Below are 16,860 nucleotides of genomic sequence, written 5' to 3'. Positions count from 1 at the left end.
TATTTATTTTTGAGAGAGAGAGGGAAAGAGCTGGAGGGCAGGGTGGAAGGAGAGGGAGGTAGAGGATCTGAAGCAGGCTCTCTCTGCACTCATATGCGCAGACCCGGCTGCAGGGCTCCAATCATAAGATCATGACCTGAGCTGAAGTCAGATGCTTAACCGACTGAGCCACCCAGGCGCCCCAGTCTATCTCCTTGATACAGAAGAATATTAACCCACCTTGACCCCACTTGCTAAATATAAGCAGTCAAGAATACTGATTAAAAACGGAAATCAAATTTTTGCACAACTTACTCAATTTACTTTTAAAACCTATTCTTAATTTTAATTATTTCATTATTTTCTTATTTTTTTTCTTTATTTAACAATATTTTATATAGAATTTATTTACTGGTACATTTTACACGTGTAAATGGATTTGATTCGCAGAATAATCCTATGAGGACTATTTTCAAGGCTTTAAAAGGAGTACAAATATTTAGTTTGGCTAAGCTCATGGGACACAGAATGGACAAAATATGAAGCAAACATAGAGAGAAAAGCCACAATGAGAGATGGCATGGTCCAGGAAAAACGGAGAGTATAAGCTCTATTCCTGCTTTTCTAGTTCTCAGTGCCAGCCCTCTGTAGTAACTTGTTATTTCCTGCCCTGGCCCTCAGTTGACAGCCTTTGGGGCCTGCTGTTTATACCAAATAAATACTAAATACCACCACCGCCCTGGCACACAAGACCTTTTGTTGTTGTTGTTGTTGTTGTTATTTTGTCATTCTTGTTGCTTATGTTGGTTTAATAAGGTTCCAACTACTTGTGAGCAATCCCGTATACGTATGCACATCTCTGCATATCTCCATAAAAAAATGCATGCACAGAGACAAGAAGAATAGAAACAAAACTTAAAGTACTTCTGGGGCGCCTGGGTGGCTCAGTCCGTTAAGCATCCGACTTCAGCTCAGGTCACGATCTCGCGGTCCGTGAGTTCGAGCCCCGCGTCGGGCTCTGGGCTGATGGCTCAGAGCCTGGAGCCTGCTTCCGATTTTGTGTCTCCCTCTCTCTCTGCCCCTCCCCCGTTCATGCTGTGTCTCTCTCTGTCTCAAAAACAAATAAACGTTAAAAAAAAATTTTTTTAAGTATTTCTGGTAAAATATATATATATATATATATATATATATATATATATATGTCAAATTGTAGAGAAAAACATTGAAAGATGTACTCTAATAGGCAACATTTAAAAATCAAGTTTTTGACCCTGTTTTCATAATGCTAGCGTGACACTATGGGTGACACTTTTATTAGTGGTTTATACAGTCATCTGCCAACTTCCTCAATTTTACTTCCATAAAGCCAAAGTCATGATGTTTTCGTGCTCCAAAAATGTCTTCTTGTAGCATTAGCCATTTCCATGGGGAAGTTTCCTCTTTCCTGTGTTTACTTCCCTTTTGTAAATTTGTCATACCGCCATTTCTTCTTGTTGCGTTACAGTATTTACATAACCAGGACTACTTCCATAAACATTGAGAAAACAAGTTCAAGAAACTAGAGGTGAAAACCTAATTTACAGCAACTTTTTAAAAATCCTTTAAATCTCGTCCAAAGTCAGTATTTTTGTAATGTCCCTTAGTGTAACTTGAAATGATTTTAAATTATTTATTTAACGTTTATTTATTTTTGAGACAGAGAGAGACAGAGCATGAACGGGGGAGGGGCAGAGAGAGAGGGAGACACAGAATCGGAAACAGGCTCCAGGCTCTGAGCCATCAGCCCAGAGCCGGACGCGGGGCTGGAACCCACGGACTGCGAGATCGTGACCTGAGCTGACGTCGGACGCTTAACCGACTGAGCCACCCAGGTGCCCCGAAATTATTTTAAATAACTACAAATTGCTCAGATCATTAGAATCTTCCCTACTTGCGCAGCAACAACAGAAATTAACATACATAAGGGAGTATATTGGATAGATGTTAAATAATGTCCAGTTAAGAGTTTGACGTTTCTCCAGTTTTGCAGGTCTTGTAAAACCTGTTGTAGCACCTTATACACCATGAGTGCTCGGTAAAGGGCCACTGGATTCATATTCACTACCTCCTCCGGTCTGGCCACGTCCTGTGATTTCTATACACTCTGCCCTCACACACGCCACTTAGTAAATGGTGAATTTGCACACGTAGGGTCTTGAAAACACCTCTGGATGGATTTAAGAGCATTTCAACGGTGGTAACATCTGAACTGGTTTCTGAACAACAAGCAGGGTCTATGCACAGCCTTCAGTGACTGGATTCTGCCTCCTTCTCTCCCCTCTCCCTGCCTCACTGGTGAAACTCCAGATATATAAACTGCCAGGTGCTTCCAGTAGACACGATGCTCATTGTAGCTTCTATGACTTGGTGCATTTGGTCATCTCCTTCTAGAATGTTTTCCCCACCTTTTCATCTCCCCATTCACCTGGGAAAATCTGTCCTGTCAGGTTTGGCTTGGAGGGGACACCTCTCCTAGAAACATCTCAGAAGATCTTCTCTGAGAATTCAGGCCATGCCATTGAGAACCAATGTTAGGGGTTCCATATGCTGCTATCATATCCTAGGCATACTCTATCATGTGATTTACCAGACTACTTCGTAGCATTCTGTTTATATGTCTGCTTCTCCTAGGAGACTAAAACTTAGGTGGCAGTACATTGCATCTTATGCTTTTTTGCATTCCTGGGACCTAATTTGATTCCAGATTCATAAATGCTACCTTACAAATGAATAGATGGAGAAAGGAAGGGAGGGAAGGATTTAAATGGTGAAGAAATCAATCTGTGTTTGATAATTTTAGCAGCAATATGAAAGATCACATATTTTTCAGGGCTCTTTTATTGTAAGTAATGGCAACATGACTCGAATTGGCTCAATAAGGAAAGAAAATCAACTGCTGTATGACAATGAAAGTCAGTGGATTAGGTTGGGCAAAGCTAGATCCACGTGCTCCCACAACGTCCCCAGTAATTCTGAGTCTGAGTGTGCTCATGCTTTCCTCTGTGGCAGCTCCACTCTCAGGCAGGCTCCCCCAGGCAATGGCAAGACTCCAAGTTTCTATCCTACCTACTTAGCAATTTTGGTAAGAAGCAAGAGCTTCTCAATTCCCTTTGTTCCAGCACGACCAGCATCTTCTCTGATGGCCAGTCTTACGCTGAACCCATACAGGCCTGGGCAACGAAGGGCACAGGCAGGAAGGAGGTACTAACGCGGCCATAGGGTCGAAAGCTCCCCCTCCTGAGCTCCGAAGCGAAGTCACCTCGCTTTAATCATGTGGGCTTATAAGGGCAGAGATAAGGATTTCCAAAGGAAATCTAGGATTCTGTTTTAAGAAAGAGTAGGCGCCGGACAGGTCGAAAAAGCAGATGTCGTAGAGATTTAAAGAGGTTAGCAGAGATGCGCAACTGAGTGCCCTTAGACAAGAGGATAGATGATCTTAGGGTTTAGCGACATGTTTAGGCATCTTAATTTTCTCCTTTCTGAGCAGAACCATTATACAACAAACTATAGATGTTCGGGAAATGGGAGGGACGGGAGGGGGGTCAGGGAGTGCCAATTATGCCGGCAAAGCTTAAGGCAAACCACTCATTCTTGCTGGTTGATTAGCAAGATGAGTGCTCAGCACGGAAGAGCGACCCAAGATTTTACAGACATATTGCAAAGAATTCGTCAAATCTGAAAGATACAATAAACAATGACAGGGTAAAATAGGATTTAGTAAACTGAAACACATAGGTTAGAGATAATTTCATTGGGTTAGTGATTGCAGGGATTTACAGCTTGCACAATAAATGTCGCATTCAGCACATCTTTAAATTTTTTTTTCAACGTTTATTTATTTTTGGGACAGAGAGAAACAGAGCATGAACGGGGCAGAGAGAGAGGGAGACACAGAATCGGAAACAGGCTCCAGGCTCTGAGCCATCAGCCCAGGGCCTGACACGGGGCTCGAACTCACGGACCGCGAGATCGTGACCTGGCTGAAGTCGGATGCTTAACCGACTGCGCCACCCAGGCGCCCCTTAAAACAAGAAGCAATTTGTTTATCATGGCGGGCTTTGTAACACTGGAACTCTTAAAATTTTCTGAAACTCTTAAAATTTTCTGAAACTTAGTATGGGGCTGTCATGAGTGAAATAATGGAAAGTGGTACATTATGAAAGAAAAAAGTTACCTTTCTACTTACTTCCTGAAAGTCAATCATTCTGATTAAACAGGTAGTAGGAGTCACGTTGTAGATAATTCCACAGACAATGGGTTAATTCTTGTCTCATCCTCTTGGCTGCTATCGTAGGAAAGTTGAAATTCTACTCTTCCTGTATGATTGCTAACGTCAATACTTTGGGTTGGGTCTGGGAATCATTACAACTAATACTTGCTATTGTTTTGGGAGCCAGCTGTTAATGCCCAAGGCAGAGAGACAGTCACATCTGAAATATTTTCCTGTATAAGGATTGGGGGAAATTTTTATTCTTACTTCCATTTTACGTGGGAAACTGAAATTGCAAATAAACACTGGATTTGAAAAATCTGTTCTAGGATCTCTGAAGAATGCAGATGTGCCCTCCTTTCACAACCTCGGACGCTGAAAATTTTAAGAGATAAATGAAAAGATTGTCTTTTGTTTTTTTCCTGTTTACACAAGGATTCACCACCGAGTGTTCTTGTTCAGGTAAGCATCTTAAACAGTCCAAGCTGCTAAAACAAAATACCGTACATTGGCTGGCTTAAATAATAAACGTTTATTTTTCATTGTTCTGGAGGCTGGGAAGTCCAAGTCCAAGATACTTATCTGCAGATTTAGTATCTGGTGAGAACCCTCTTCTTGGTTTGTAGATAGTCGCTGACTTGCTGTACCCTCACATGACAAAGAGAGAGAGATCAAGCCCTCTGGGTGTCCCCTCTTATAAAAGCGCTTAATACCATCAGGAGGATCCCACCTTCATGACCTCATATAGACTTCATCACCCCCCAAACGTCCCATCTCCTAATATCACCACAATGGGATACAGGACTTCAACATCTGAATTTTTGGAGAGCATACTGAGTCCATAACAGTAAGATTGTATTAGAACACTAATTCTATTTTATTTAACAAATATTTATGCAACACAACATGTGCTGATGTTTTATAAATGTTAACACATTTAATACTCATAACAACCCTGCGAGGCAGGCATTATTTGCTCTCTTGTACAGAGGAAATACAGCAGCCCAGAGAGATGAAATAAAGTACCCACAAGCAGGGGTCATGGGGCAAGTAAGTGGTGTGGCTGAGGCTCCAGCCTTCACAGCCTCACCAGAGTGTCTCTGTGCCAGGGACAGACCAGCATCCTCCACATCCAGCTCTTCTCCCGGCACCGGCAGAATAGCTCACACATCCCCGAGATCTGCACTACCCTGGAGAATCAATTTAAACTACCCAGTTTAATCCAAAAAGGGATATTGAAACTGATGAAGAAAAGTGAATTACTCGGTGAGAAGTCCTCAAGCTACACGGACTGAAATGCTTTATGGGCTGGCATTCTTAGAGAACTAAAGTAATTGATAGCTTAGCTGTTTCTCAAGAGAATCACTCTCAGGAGGCAGGCATATTCAGGTGACACGGAGTGGAACATGCTAGTAATCTAGTATTCACACATTTGGAAACACATCTGTTTGCTACCTAGAGAAGTAAAGGTGAGAGTCGCTAGGTACCCGATTTCTTGTGTCCATGATCCTTTCTCTCCCCGGACTGTTTACAAGAGGAGGGCCCCCTGATCCCAGCACGGCCTTCGCAGCTCTGGAACCACTGCCATGAATGAAAACACCGTCTCCTAGACAACAAACAGCGCGGCTCCAGGAATTACTAGAGTGTAGGAAGTCCCAGAATTTCGAAGACAAGGAATATGAGACATTGCAAACTGTACCTAAAAATAAACGCTGAATTAAATTACCCTGCGCCACGGTCCATTCCCTTACCCTACCCCCATGCCCACTGGGCAAAAACGTGGTACCAAGTGTAACCTACCAGAGCTGACCACACAACAGAAGCAAGACAAACATTCTCACATACAATCCGAGACGACAGACATTTTTAAAGAGTGTATTTATTCCAGAGATGAAAAACACCCGGAAAGCCCAATTTAAAGTCAAAGGATAGATCAGAGAGGCTGCCATTTCCGCCTCAACTCTTCCAGTTCCAGCGACTGAAACGTCTTTGAGAATCAATTCTCTCCTCTAACGGGTCTAACTAACGGGTCCGACCTTCCCGGTCCTGCGACCGGGGATCCCTGGGCGCCCACGGTCGCCGCACCCTCCCCCGCGGTGGCAGCCGCCGCGGGGCGGCCACTCACGCCCCCTTTGCGCATTGGGGCGGACAACGGTCTCTGAGTCGCGGGCAGCCGCGGGCGGGTCCCCCTCCACCCCGGGGGCGGGGCCGCGCGAACCTTCCGCACCCGGGAATGACCCGGGGCGCCGGGAATTTCCCTGCCCCCCCGCTGCGCCCTGCGCCGCGCCGCGCCGAGTAGACAGGGGATAAAAGCCCTTCTCCCGGCTCGGGGAGCCACAGAGTCCGCTCCGCCAGCCCTCCCGCCAGCCGTCCAGCTCCAGCCACCGCCGCCGCGACTCCCCGAGCTGAGCCCCATGGCCCGCACCGCGCCCCGCGCTCCCCGGCTCCTCGGCGCCGCGCTGCTGCTCCTGCTCTTGGTCCCCGCCGCCCGGCGCGCCGCAGGTGAGGCCCGGAGCCCGCGGGGGGACGGGGTGCGGGTGCGGGTGCGGGTGGGAGTGGGGTGCGCGCCCCGGGGCCGCCCGCTCACCCGGCCTGCTCTCCCCGCAGGGGCGCCCGTCGTCACCGAGCTGCGCTGCCAGTGCCTGCAGACCGTGCAGGGCATTCACCCCAAGAACATCCAGAGCGTCAAGGTGACGCAGTCGGGCCCCCACTGCACCCACACCGAAGTCATGTAAGTGACGCTCCGCGCTGCCGCCGTCCTGGCCGTCCCCCCCGCCCCCGTGCCCCCCACCCCGCGGCCCGGCCTCCCGCCAACGGGGACTCTGCCTTGTCTCCGCAGAGCCACTCTCAAGAACGGACACGAAGCCTGTCTCAACCCCGAAGCCCCCATTGTCAAGAGAATCATCGAAAAGATGCTAAGCAAGTGAGTTATGCTTTCTGTTGACGCGTGCCGCTAGAGTCCTTGGTCACGGATCCTGGCAAATGCGTCCGGGAAGTTTGATCAAGGAAACCTAGGTTTCGCTGAAAAACAAAATTATTCATTCACAATGACCTTTGCTATTAAGGTCATTAAGCCTCTCCTATGCCGGAAGGATATTTCCAGTGCCCTCTCTCCCCACGCAAACGAGTGTGGGTGCATGTGTGTTCCTAAAAGCTGAATTGGATTTGGCCAGTGGTGTTCAAATGCTTCCCACCCATTGAGGAACACACAGTATTCAGCTCCATCCCTGGTGAGCTTCTGCTCTGAAAAGTGGCACCCTTGGTTTTGGGCAACATGGGCCGCTGAAGCTTAGTCGTGAAGAGCAAAGACTTTGCAGCGTGATCCTCCTAAGTTCAAGTCTAGGATCCCTGTGAAAGTTTTCAAATCCTTTTGAGTCTCAGCAAAATGGGCATAGAGAATAATAACAATTTCATGGGATGTATGAGGTTCAAGTGAGGTCTTGCATGTAAACTTTTAACCCAGGATGACAGTCTTTGAGCGCTAGGTTTTAGCTCTTTCAAGTCAATAATAGTTCAGTCCACAGCCAGTAAAGAGCAAGTTCTCTGCAGTAGGGGGCAGCGGGTACTGTGGGACCTTCTGTGGGTGCAGGGCTGGGCCAGGGTCTACAGCAAAACTCCCTCTAGCCCTAGGGGCCAGTGTGAGAGAGGAGCAGTTTTTCCTGAGCACCTGTAACAGTAACCCTTTTCCAATCATAGGGGCAGCACCAACTGACCTGGAGACCAGTAAGAAGCTGGCTGCTGGTGGTTCCTGAAAGGCCCTTCTAGGAACTGAAAATGAAGAGAGAACAGCTGGCTTCTGCAGGCACCTAGAAAGGCCTTATTGTGTTTGACTATTACGAGTTCTCTATTTATTTGTTTGTATTTATTTATTTTCCAAAGCTTGTATTTTAATATTTTACATATTAGTATTTAAGGATCTGACTGTGTTGAATCAGACGTAACTCTGTCCTGATTGTTATTTAATTTGAAGATGATGGGTTTTTAAGGTCTCATTAAACCACTATGTATTGGGAGACTCCATCAGGTGCCAGGGCACAGCACTGGGCGTGGGGGGGAGGGGGGGAAGGGAGCCGAAGAAGTTAGCGTGTATATATTTATTTTTGTACTTGTTTAAAAGAATGGCAGTTGTCATTTATGGAAATTATTTCACATTCTATAGTCAACATTTTTATGTTGAAGCTTCCCTTGGACATTTTATGTCTTGCTTGTAGGGCATAATGCCTTGTTTCATGTTGATTACGCAGTGTTGCTCTGTCTTGGAACAGAGACGTTAAAACTACTGTTATGTTTTTACAAATGACATGAAAATAAACGTTTTGCAAAAAATCACATGCTTAGGTTTTGTTTTATTCTTCTTGATCCTTGGTTCTTACTGGGGGGGCCCAAGGTATCGTACCATTACACAGACTATAGGTCACACCTAACTTTATGCCTGCTCCTGGCCATTACTTCCCTTACATTTCTATTACTTAAAGAATATTTGACACGCTACCCTCCGCAACCAGCTTGAGAAACCTAGTTTTACATAAAATATGGCTGCTTTTCACACTGATTCATTATTAAAAATTAGTGCCTTTATAAACTTTTGGTTTTTTACAAACATTGTAATAAGAGCTCTTATTAAATACTTTGGGTAAGCGGTTTTTCAGACAATTATGCAATTCTTTCCCTTTTAATGAGGCTGGGACCAAATGGTAGAAAGGTGGATTTTTTCCTAAGAACTTGAGTAATTTGTGTTATTTAATAATAATGATGATCTATGGAGATAAATCCATGCCATAAGGTAAAATACATGACAAAAATAACAAAGGGTAAGTAGGGAAAGAAATGGATTTAGACTACAAGAGATGTCTTCAATTGTTGCAGAAAGTGTAAGCTGAAGGAACATTGTAACATGGCAGGAATATATATTGCAATTTTTAGGGTAACCACTCAAAGGGAAACGAAAAGTTTAGATTTAAAAATCTGAAAAGAAGATAAAATGGAATAAGAGAAAATATCTGAATAATACAAAAGAATACAGAAATTAAGGAATAAAGAGACAAAACAGCAGATGGCAGATGGGGAAAAGGAAAAAAATCTTCTTTATTGTCAGGTCTGACAATAAAAAGTCTCCTCCTAAAGGTGGGTTTAAATCCCCTCCCCATGTGAGTGTGGGCTGGGCTTTGTGGGTTCCTTCCAAAGAACAGGTTAGGAAAAGGAAAAAACATTAGACTGGAGAATCTGGCAGATTCCACCTTAACCAAGTGATGAAGGTTATCACCCTTGGTGTCATATGAATATCATGTATACCCCCTATGTGATATGGTAAGAAGGGCACTTCATTTCCACCATGTTCTTCCCCCAAACCCATAACCCTAGCATGATCATGAGAAAATCATCATAAAAATCCCCATCCGGAAACATTCCACAAAATACTTAAGAAGTTTTCTTCACAGGGGCACCTGGGTGGCTCAGTCAGTTGAGCATCTGACTTCGGCTTAGGTCATGATCTCTCGGGTTGGTGAGTTCAAGCCCCACGTCGGGCTCTGTCCTGACAGCTCAAAGCTTGGAGCCTGCTTCAGATTCTGTGTCTCCCTCTCTCTCTGCCCCTCCCCTGCTTGTGCTATGTCTCTCTCTGTCTCAAAAATAAATAAACACTAAAAAAAAAAAAAAAGTATTCTTCAGATCTGTCAAAGTCATGAAAATCAAGGCAATACTGAGACTCTGTCATAGATTAGAGGACACAAAAGAGATGTGATGACTAAATCCAGTGAGTTGTGCTAACTTGGATCCCAGGATAGGAGAATGACAGCAGTGGAAATTGGTGAAATCTGAATAAAAGACTGGAGTTCAGCCAACAGCAATGTACCAGTGTTAATTTCTTAGTTTTGATAAGTGTATTATAATTATGTAAGATATCAACATTAGGAGATACTGGGCAAAAAGTCTACAGGAACTCTCTGTACTATCTATACAAATTTTTTTTAATCTAAAATTACTCTTAAATTGAAAGTTGATTTTTTTTAAAAAAATAGGACAAATAGAATAGCAGGAGAGGAGACTTAGATCCAACTATATTAAGAATTATAGTAAATTTAAATGGAATAAACACTCTAATTAAAAGTCAAAGATCAACTTTTTTTCATACAAAGACTGTATAAATAAGACCAAAAAATCTATGCCTCTTAAAAGAGACATACTTTAAATATTAAGACCTAGATAACTTGAAATTAAAAGAATAAGAGTGTTATATCATGCTAAAATTAACTGAAAGAAACAGTATGGATATACTAATGTATTACTTGCTAATGACTATTAATCTATTATTAATACAAATTACTAGTCCAATGGGGCACCTGGTGGCTCAGTCAGTTGAGCATCTGACTTGATTTAGGCTCAGGTCATGATCCCAGGGTCATGGGAGCGAGCCCTGCATTGGGCTCCACGATGTGCCTTGAACCTGCTTAAGATTCTCTCTCCTCCTCTCCCCTGCTCATGCTCTCTCTCTCTTAAAAAGAAAAAAAAAAAAATCAATGCATTAGGTAAGAAGATATTAGGACTTAAGGAAAGAAGGAGTCTTAGAGATAAAAAAAAGACCAATTCAAAATAAAAAGGGGGTACTTCTACAAGAAACAAACAATTCTAAATTTCAAGAACTTGATATTTAATCAAATTATATTAAGAGAGAAACTAAAAGGGGCAATTGATGAAATGATTATCATAGTTAAAGATTCTAACAGGCCTCTTTTCAGGACTTAGGAGGTCCCAGCAGTAAAGAATCAGTAACAGTACAGAAGAGTAAAGCAACATGATCCCCCAACTTGGCCGGAGCGTGGTATACAGATGCTTCCCCCAAAAACTGCGTAAGTCACGTATATTTTTTCAACACACAGGGAACATTTTGTAATAAAGACCATATATGAGCCATAAAGAATGTAATAACACATTTCAAAATGTTGAAATGTTACAGAGGACATTCTCTGATCATCAAAATTTCTACGTTTGTCATGTCCCCTGGCTGACCATGTATCCACACACACTATGTGTAATATGTTTGTTGTGGTTTATAGCTCATCTCAACTTCCCAAATTTCACTTCCATAATACAGGAAACATCAAAGCAGGGTCATCACGCTGTTTTCATGCCTGTTATAACCAAGTATGATAAACAGTATTTGCCTGAAGACATTTCCTCAATTTCTATATTTTTTTCTTCACACAACCTTTTGTAATTTTGGCATTTCTATATTTCTTTGATTCGTATTGCATGTAATATAATTTAATTACTCATTACTATTTCTCAAAAGTTGTTCAAAAATCTTAATGGAAATACAAACATTATATTGAAATATATTATTTTTGAAGCCTTGGAATAATGCCCAAATCTAATATATTGGATGTTTTTCAGAGTTAACTGAAATGAACTTAAGTAATTATACATGGTTAAAATCGTCAGGTTGGCCTTACCACAGGAACAGAAGGAAAGACTAGCTGTGTTGCAGAAGATAGTTGGCAGGTTAGTACTGAAGAAGAATTTCATATTTGGAGTTTCAGTTTTATCCACTATACATTTTTTGCAAAATGGACCACAGTTCCTTGTATCTTGCATGTGCTAACAGATGTCTTTTATTTTACTTTTTTTAAGTTTATTTATTTGTTGTGAGGGAGAGAGAGAGGGAGACAGAGAGAGAGAGAGAGAGGAAGGGACAAAGAGAGAGGGAGACACAGAATCCCAAGCAGGCTTCATACTGTCAGCACTGAGCCCGACATGGGGCTCCAACTCACAAACCGTGAGATCATGACCTGAGTGGAAATCATGAGTCAGAAGCTTAACTGACTGAGCCACCCAGGCACCCCAAGTAAACGTCTTTTAATTTAATATCTACCATGCCCTCAGTTTTTTGCACATATCCTGAATCTTAGGTTATACCTCAACCACCCTATTGTAGATAGCCAATGAAGGTCACAGTGTGGTCTGGGCAACAGGGCCATGGAAACACCTTGAAATGCCTACAGAGGCCTCCCAGTTAGATACCATCCAAACTGGATCCTGACTAACAAACAGGATCCTTCCAGCACATGGTCTCCAGTGTCGGAGGCCTGCAACCTCCTCCTGCCTCAGCCTCTCTCCAGTCTCTGTTCACAGAGTGAGTTCCAGCTACACAAACCGTTTGCTGCTCCCAGTAGTAGTCACCATGTTCCATCCCATTTCTATGCCTCTGCTCATCTGGCCCTCTCCTGAATGTCTTCTGCCCATCAGTGTCCCCCATTTCCCTGGAAAATTCCTCATCCCGAGAGTCACATCAATGGTCACCTCTTTCAGGAACCTCTCTGACAAGTTTCATAAACCCACTCTTTAAGTGTTAGATCAGGTAGTCCTCACACCAGCATCTTGGGAATGGTTTGCCATGGTTTTCACAGGCTTTTCTAAAATCTCTCTCTAGGGGCGCCTGGGTGGCGCAGTCGGTTAAGCGTCCAACATCAGCCAGGTCACGATCTCGCGGTCCGTGAGTTCGAGCCCCGCGTCGGGCTCTGGGCTGATGGCTCAGAGCCTGGAGCCTGTTTCCGATTCTGTGTCTCCCTCTCTCTCTGCCCCTCCCCCGTTCATGCTCTGTCTCTCTCTGTCCCAAAAATAAATAAAAAACGTTGAAAAAAAAAATTTAAAATCTCTCTCTCTCTTTTTTTAATATTTTAATTTTATTTTGAGAGAGAGACAGAGTGTGAGTGGGGAAGGGGCAGAGAGGGAGGCACAGAATCCAAAGCAGACTCCAGGCTCTGAGCTGTCAGCACAGAGCCTGACGCAGGCTAGAACTCACAGACTGTGAGATCATGACCTGAGCCGAAGCCGGATGCCCAACTGACTGAGCCACCCAGGTGCCCCTTTTCTAAAATCTTCTATTTGTCCACTCATTTCCCCTATTGCATGGAGAGTCAGAGGGTAGCAGAGTCCTATTCCTCTCCGGATCCCTGGCCAAACTTTATTCCCACCTTATAAATGCTGAGTAAACAATCGATGACAATGTTGAAACAAAGGGAGAAAGAAAGGAATTCAATTCGAGTTGAACTGCCCTCCCGGTTAGAAAGGTAACTAACAGTAAGTGGAGTCAGTAACCAAAACCCGGTTTAAGATGGCTTCATAAAAAGGAGAGGGGGCACTCAGGTGGCTTAGTCTGTTGAATGCTGACTCCTGATTTTGGCTCAGGTCATAATCCCAGGGTTGTGGGATTGAGCCCTACATTGGCCTCCGAGCTGAGCATGGAGCCTGCTTGAGCTTCTCTCTCTCTTCTCTCTCTCTCTCTCTCTCTCTCTCTCTCTCTCTCTCTCTCTCTCCCTCTCTCTCTCAAATACATAAATTTTAAAAAATACAAATAAAAATTTTTTAAAAAAGAACGGGGTGGCTGAGTGGCTCAGTCCGTTAAGCGTCCGACTTTGGCTCGGGTCATAATGTCCCGTTCACAAGTTCAAGTGACAGCTCAGAGCTGACACAGCTGTTCCGCTGACGGCTCAGAGCCTGAAGCCTGCTTCGGATTCTGTGCCTCCCTCTCTCTGCCTCCTTCCCACTCGCACTCTATCTCTTTCAAAAATAAATACACTTTAAAACATATAAAAACCAAAAAAAAAAAAAGAAAGTTTTAATTAAAAAAGAAAAGGAGAATCATTGGGCCTCTAAAAGTAAACGGCTGATGTGCGGATGCTTTAAAACTGCATGTTGCGGTTCAAAAAATTCTCGCCGGTAATTAGCCTCACTCCACATCAGGCTGCTTTTCTCTGTGCTTGCTTCACTTCAGGCAGGCTCCCCTCAAGCACTGACAAAGCTTCAAGCTTCTTCTGTTCCAGCAGGTGGAACCCCACAGGAAGCAAGGGCTGATTTTCCCACCATTTCCTGACAACAAGGACTCCAGGACATTTTTCTGACTTGGCCAGGCTTAGGTCCCTTGCCCACCCTGCACCTGTTAGAACTTGCCTGAGGGTTACACCCAGACTGGAAAGACCAACCAATGGTACTTTGGGTCTCCAGCACACTCCTGGAGCTTTGGAGCAGGGTCCCCCTCCCTGAACTACCCAGGCTGGGAGGAAGAAGGGATGGTCCCCAAGAGAAAACCAAGATTCCATAACCAGAAGGAGGAAGGAGCTCAAGCCGGGTAGAAATGACCACCTTACTAGAGACTGGATCGGGTTTATGACATGAACCCTGGACGACACGCTTCAGACTGAAGAAGTGGGTGGATTGAGCGATTTAATGCCACATTCAGACATTTTCATTCTTCTCCCCTCAGAGCCGGAGTCATTCTACCAGAAGCGGTAAACGCAACACGTGGCATTTGTGGTGTCACAATTTCCCAGGGCCACAGTGGGGACAGCAGTCCTGCACTGCCCATTCCGCTGGCTCCCTCATCTCAGGAGACGGCACCAAGTCTGGATTGTAAAGGCAGATCAGATAGCGTCAATCGAACAAGAAGACAGTAAATATGGTGGCTGTAAATGGGATTTAATAACCCATTTTATTTTAAGGATGCTCTCTTCTTTTAAGATTGGTGATTGCATTAGTTTAAAGTTTGGGCATAGAAATCTGTCATTCAGCTCATAAAATGAGTAAATATCTGGGGGAGACACTTGCAAAAACAAAGAAGGGGATGGTTTTTTAGGCTTCAGAACGTCATTGCTTTTTAAGTTTTCTGAAAAATAAATACGGGGCTGCTAGGGATTGAATTATGAGAGTTGATATATTAAGGTAGAAAAAAGCCCTTTCTTCTGTACTTTATTTTGTTAGCAAGTGATGATTATCAAGCAAGTCTTAGACATAAAATTATAGATAATTCTATAAATATGAGGCTGCTTCTTGAAATGTTTCATCCCTTTGGCCACTACTATAAATTTTTTGATGCCCTATTCATTCACCCTGAGTATTTGCATATGTCCATACTTTGGATTGGATCTGGAAAGCATTAGGAGAATATTTTTCTTTTTCTCTTTCTTTCTTTCTTTCTTTCTTTCTTTCTTTCTTTCTTTCTTTTAATTATAAAGAGAGTAAAGTTCTGGGTAGCTTCCTGTTAATGCCGAAGGCAAAATATTTCCATTATTAAATCATGATAAAGTATGCAAACTGGATCAGGCAGAAAACCATGATCCTTATTTCAGCAAATAACTAAAATGCCCAGTTCCCTTCTGGGAAAATCTCAGTGTAGAGTGTTCATCCCACTGACTTGATTTTGGAGGCATAATCCATTGATGAGGAAAATCAGATAGATAGATAGATAGATAGATAGATAGATAGATAGACAGATGTAGATTTTATTGAATCTAAGTATATCCTATTCATTCCACAAAAGAAACTTCTTGCTGTTAGTGAAATAAAACACTGGAGACTTTTGAGCAGTTTGCTATTTTTAAGCTTTAGGAAATGTGGCATTGAACTATTTAACCGCGAGAATAACAAACATACTTAAACAAACCAAAACAAAAACAAACCTGCTCTCCTGAATTATCTATTACTTTTCTTAGAAAAAAGTTTCTTTTCTTTTCTTTTCTTTTTTTTTTTTTCTTAACATGTAGTGGTTAAAAGCAGCACTGGCTAGAGCTCAAATTGTGAATTTTATTAACTGTGAGACCTTGGCCAATTACCTAAATTCCCTGTTTCCTTGTGGAGAAAAGCTGTGGGGACAAAGCTGGTAAGTACTTTGTGGGGAAGTTGAGAAGATTAAGTGGGTTTCATATATGCAAAAGATTGAGGACATTGACTATTAGATTAAAGTGTTATTTACTGTAATACTTTATGTTGATCTTGTAAGCACATAAACATATGTAAATTACTGGAGATAATGAAGAATAATGGAAAAAATAGCAATCTCTTCAGCTATTATAATTCTGAGCTACTGATTATCTAAAAAAAAAAAAAAAGAAAAGAAAAAAGAAAAAGAAAGAAAATCCATAGTATTTTCAATTAGGAATCCTAGAAAGGGGCGACTGAGTGGCTCTGGGTGACTGACTCAGGTCATGATCTGGAAGTTTATGAGTTGGAGCCACACGTCAGACTCTGGGGCCTGCTTCAGATTCTTTGTCTCCCTTCCTCTCTGACCTTCCCCCAACCACCCCCTCCCCCCAACACACATACTGTCTCTCTCTCTCTTTCTCAAAAATAAATAAACATTAAAAAAATAAAAAAATAAGAATCTGAGAAAAATAAGGATAATGACAGTAGTACCTACACAAATTCTCAATTATTACTAAGTTATTCATATTTTATAAACTTTAGGTCATCTTTCATTTTCCACTTATTTTTTTTTTAAGTTATATTTCTTGCCCCTTCCCACAAAGGACTGTTCTGATTACTTAAAAAAATGTAAAGACAAATCATTATTTATAATTTAGTAATTCATAATCTCTTCTTTTTTTAATTTTTAAAAAATGTTTATTTTTGAGAGAGAGAGAGAGAGAGAGAGACAAAGCATGAGCAGGGCAAGGACAGAGAGAGAGAGAGAGAGAGAGAGAGAGAGATACAGAATCTGAAGCAGGCTTCAGGCTCTGAGCTGTGAGCACAGACTCAACCCCACAGCACAGGACTCAAACCCACCAAGAGTGAGATCATGACCTTGACAGGATCTCAACTAGAGTCAGATGTTTAACCTACTGAGCCACCCAGGCACCCTCATA

The 16,860-nt window shown here is 42.8% G+C and overlaps 1 protein-coding gene across 1 annotated transcript; it reads left to right on the top strand.

The window, feature by feature from the left end:
• Positions 1 to 6,547: 6,547 nt before the first annotated feature.
• On the top strand, positions 6,548 to 8,557 carry LOC115512553 (growth-regulated alpha protein-like). The gene is made up of 4 exons (XM_030313688.1): positions 6,548 to 6,730; positions 6,836 to 6,959; positions 7,068 to 7,151; positions 7,925 to 8,557. Exons 1-4 carry the CDS (start codon positions 6,643 to 6,645, stop codon positions 7,938 to 7,940), a joined length of 312 nt encoding a protein of 103 aa, XP_030169548.1. The 5' UTR covers positions 6,548 to 6,642; the 3' UTR covers positions 7,941 to 8,557.
• The last annotated feature ends 8,303 nt before the right edge of the window (positions 8,558 to 16,860 follow it).

The sequence above is a fragment of the Lynx canadensis genome, chromosome B1 (assembly GCF_007474595.2).
Source record: "Lynx canadensis isolate LIC74 chromosome B1, mLynCan4.pri.v2, whole genome shotgun sequence".
NCBI lineage: Eukaryota > Metazoa > Chordata > Mammalia > Carnivora > Felidae > Lynx > Lynx canadensis.
This window is presented reverse-complemented; position numbering and strand designations above follow the sequence as displayed.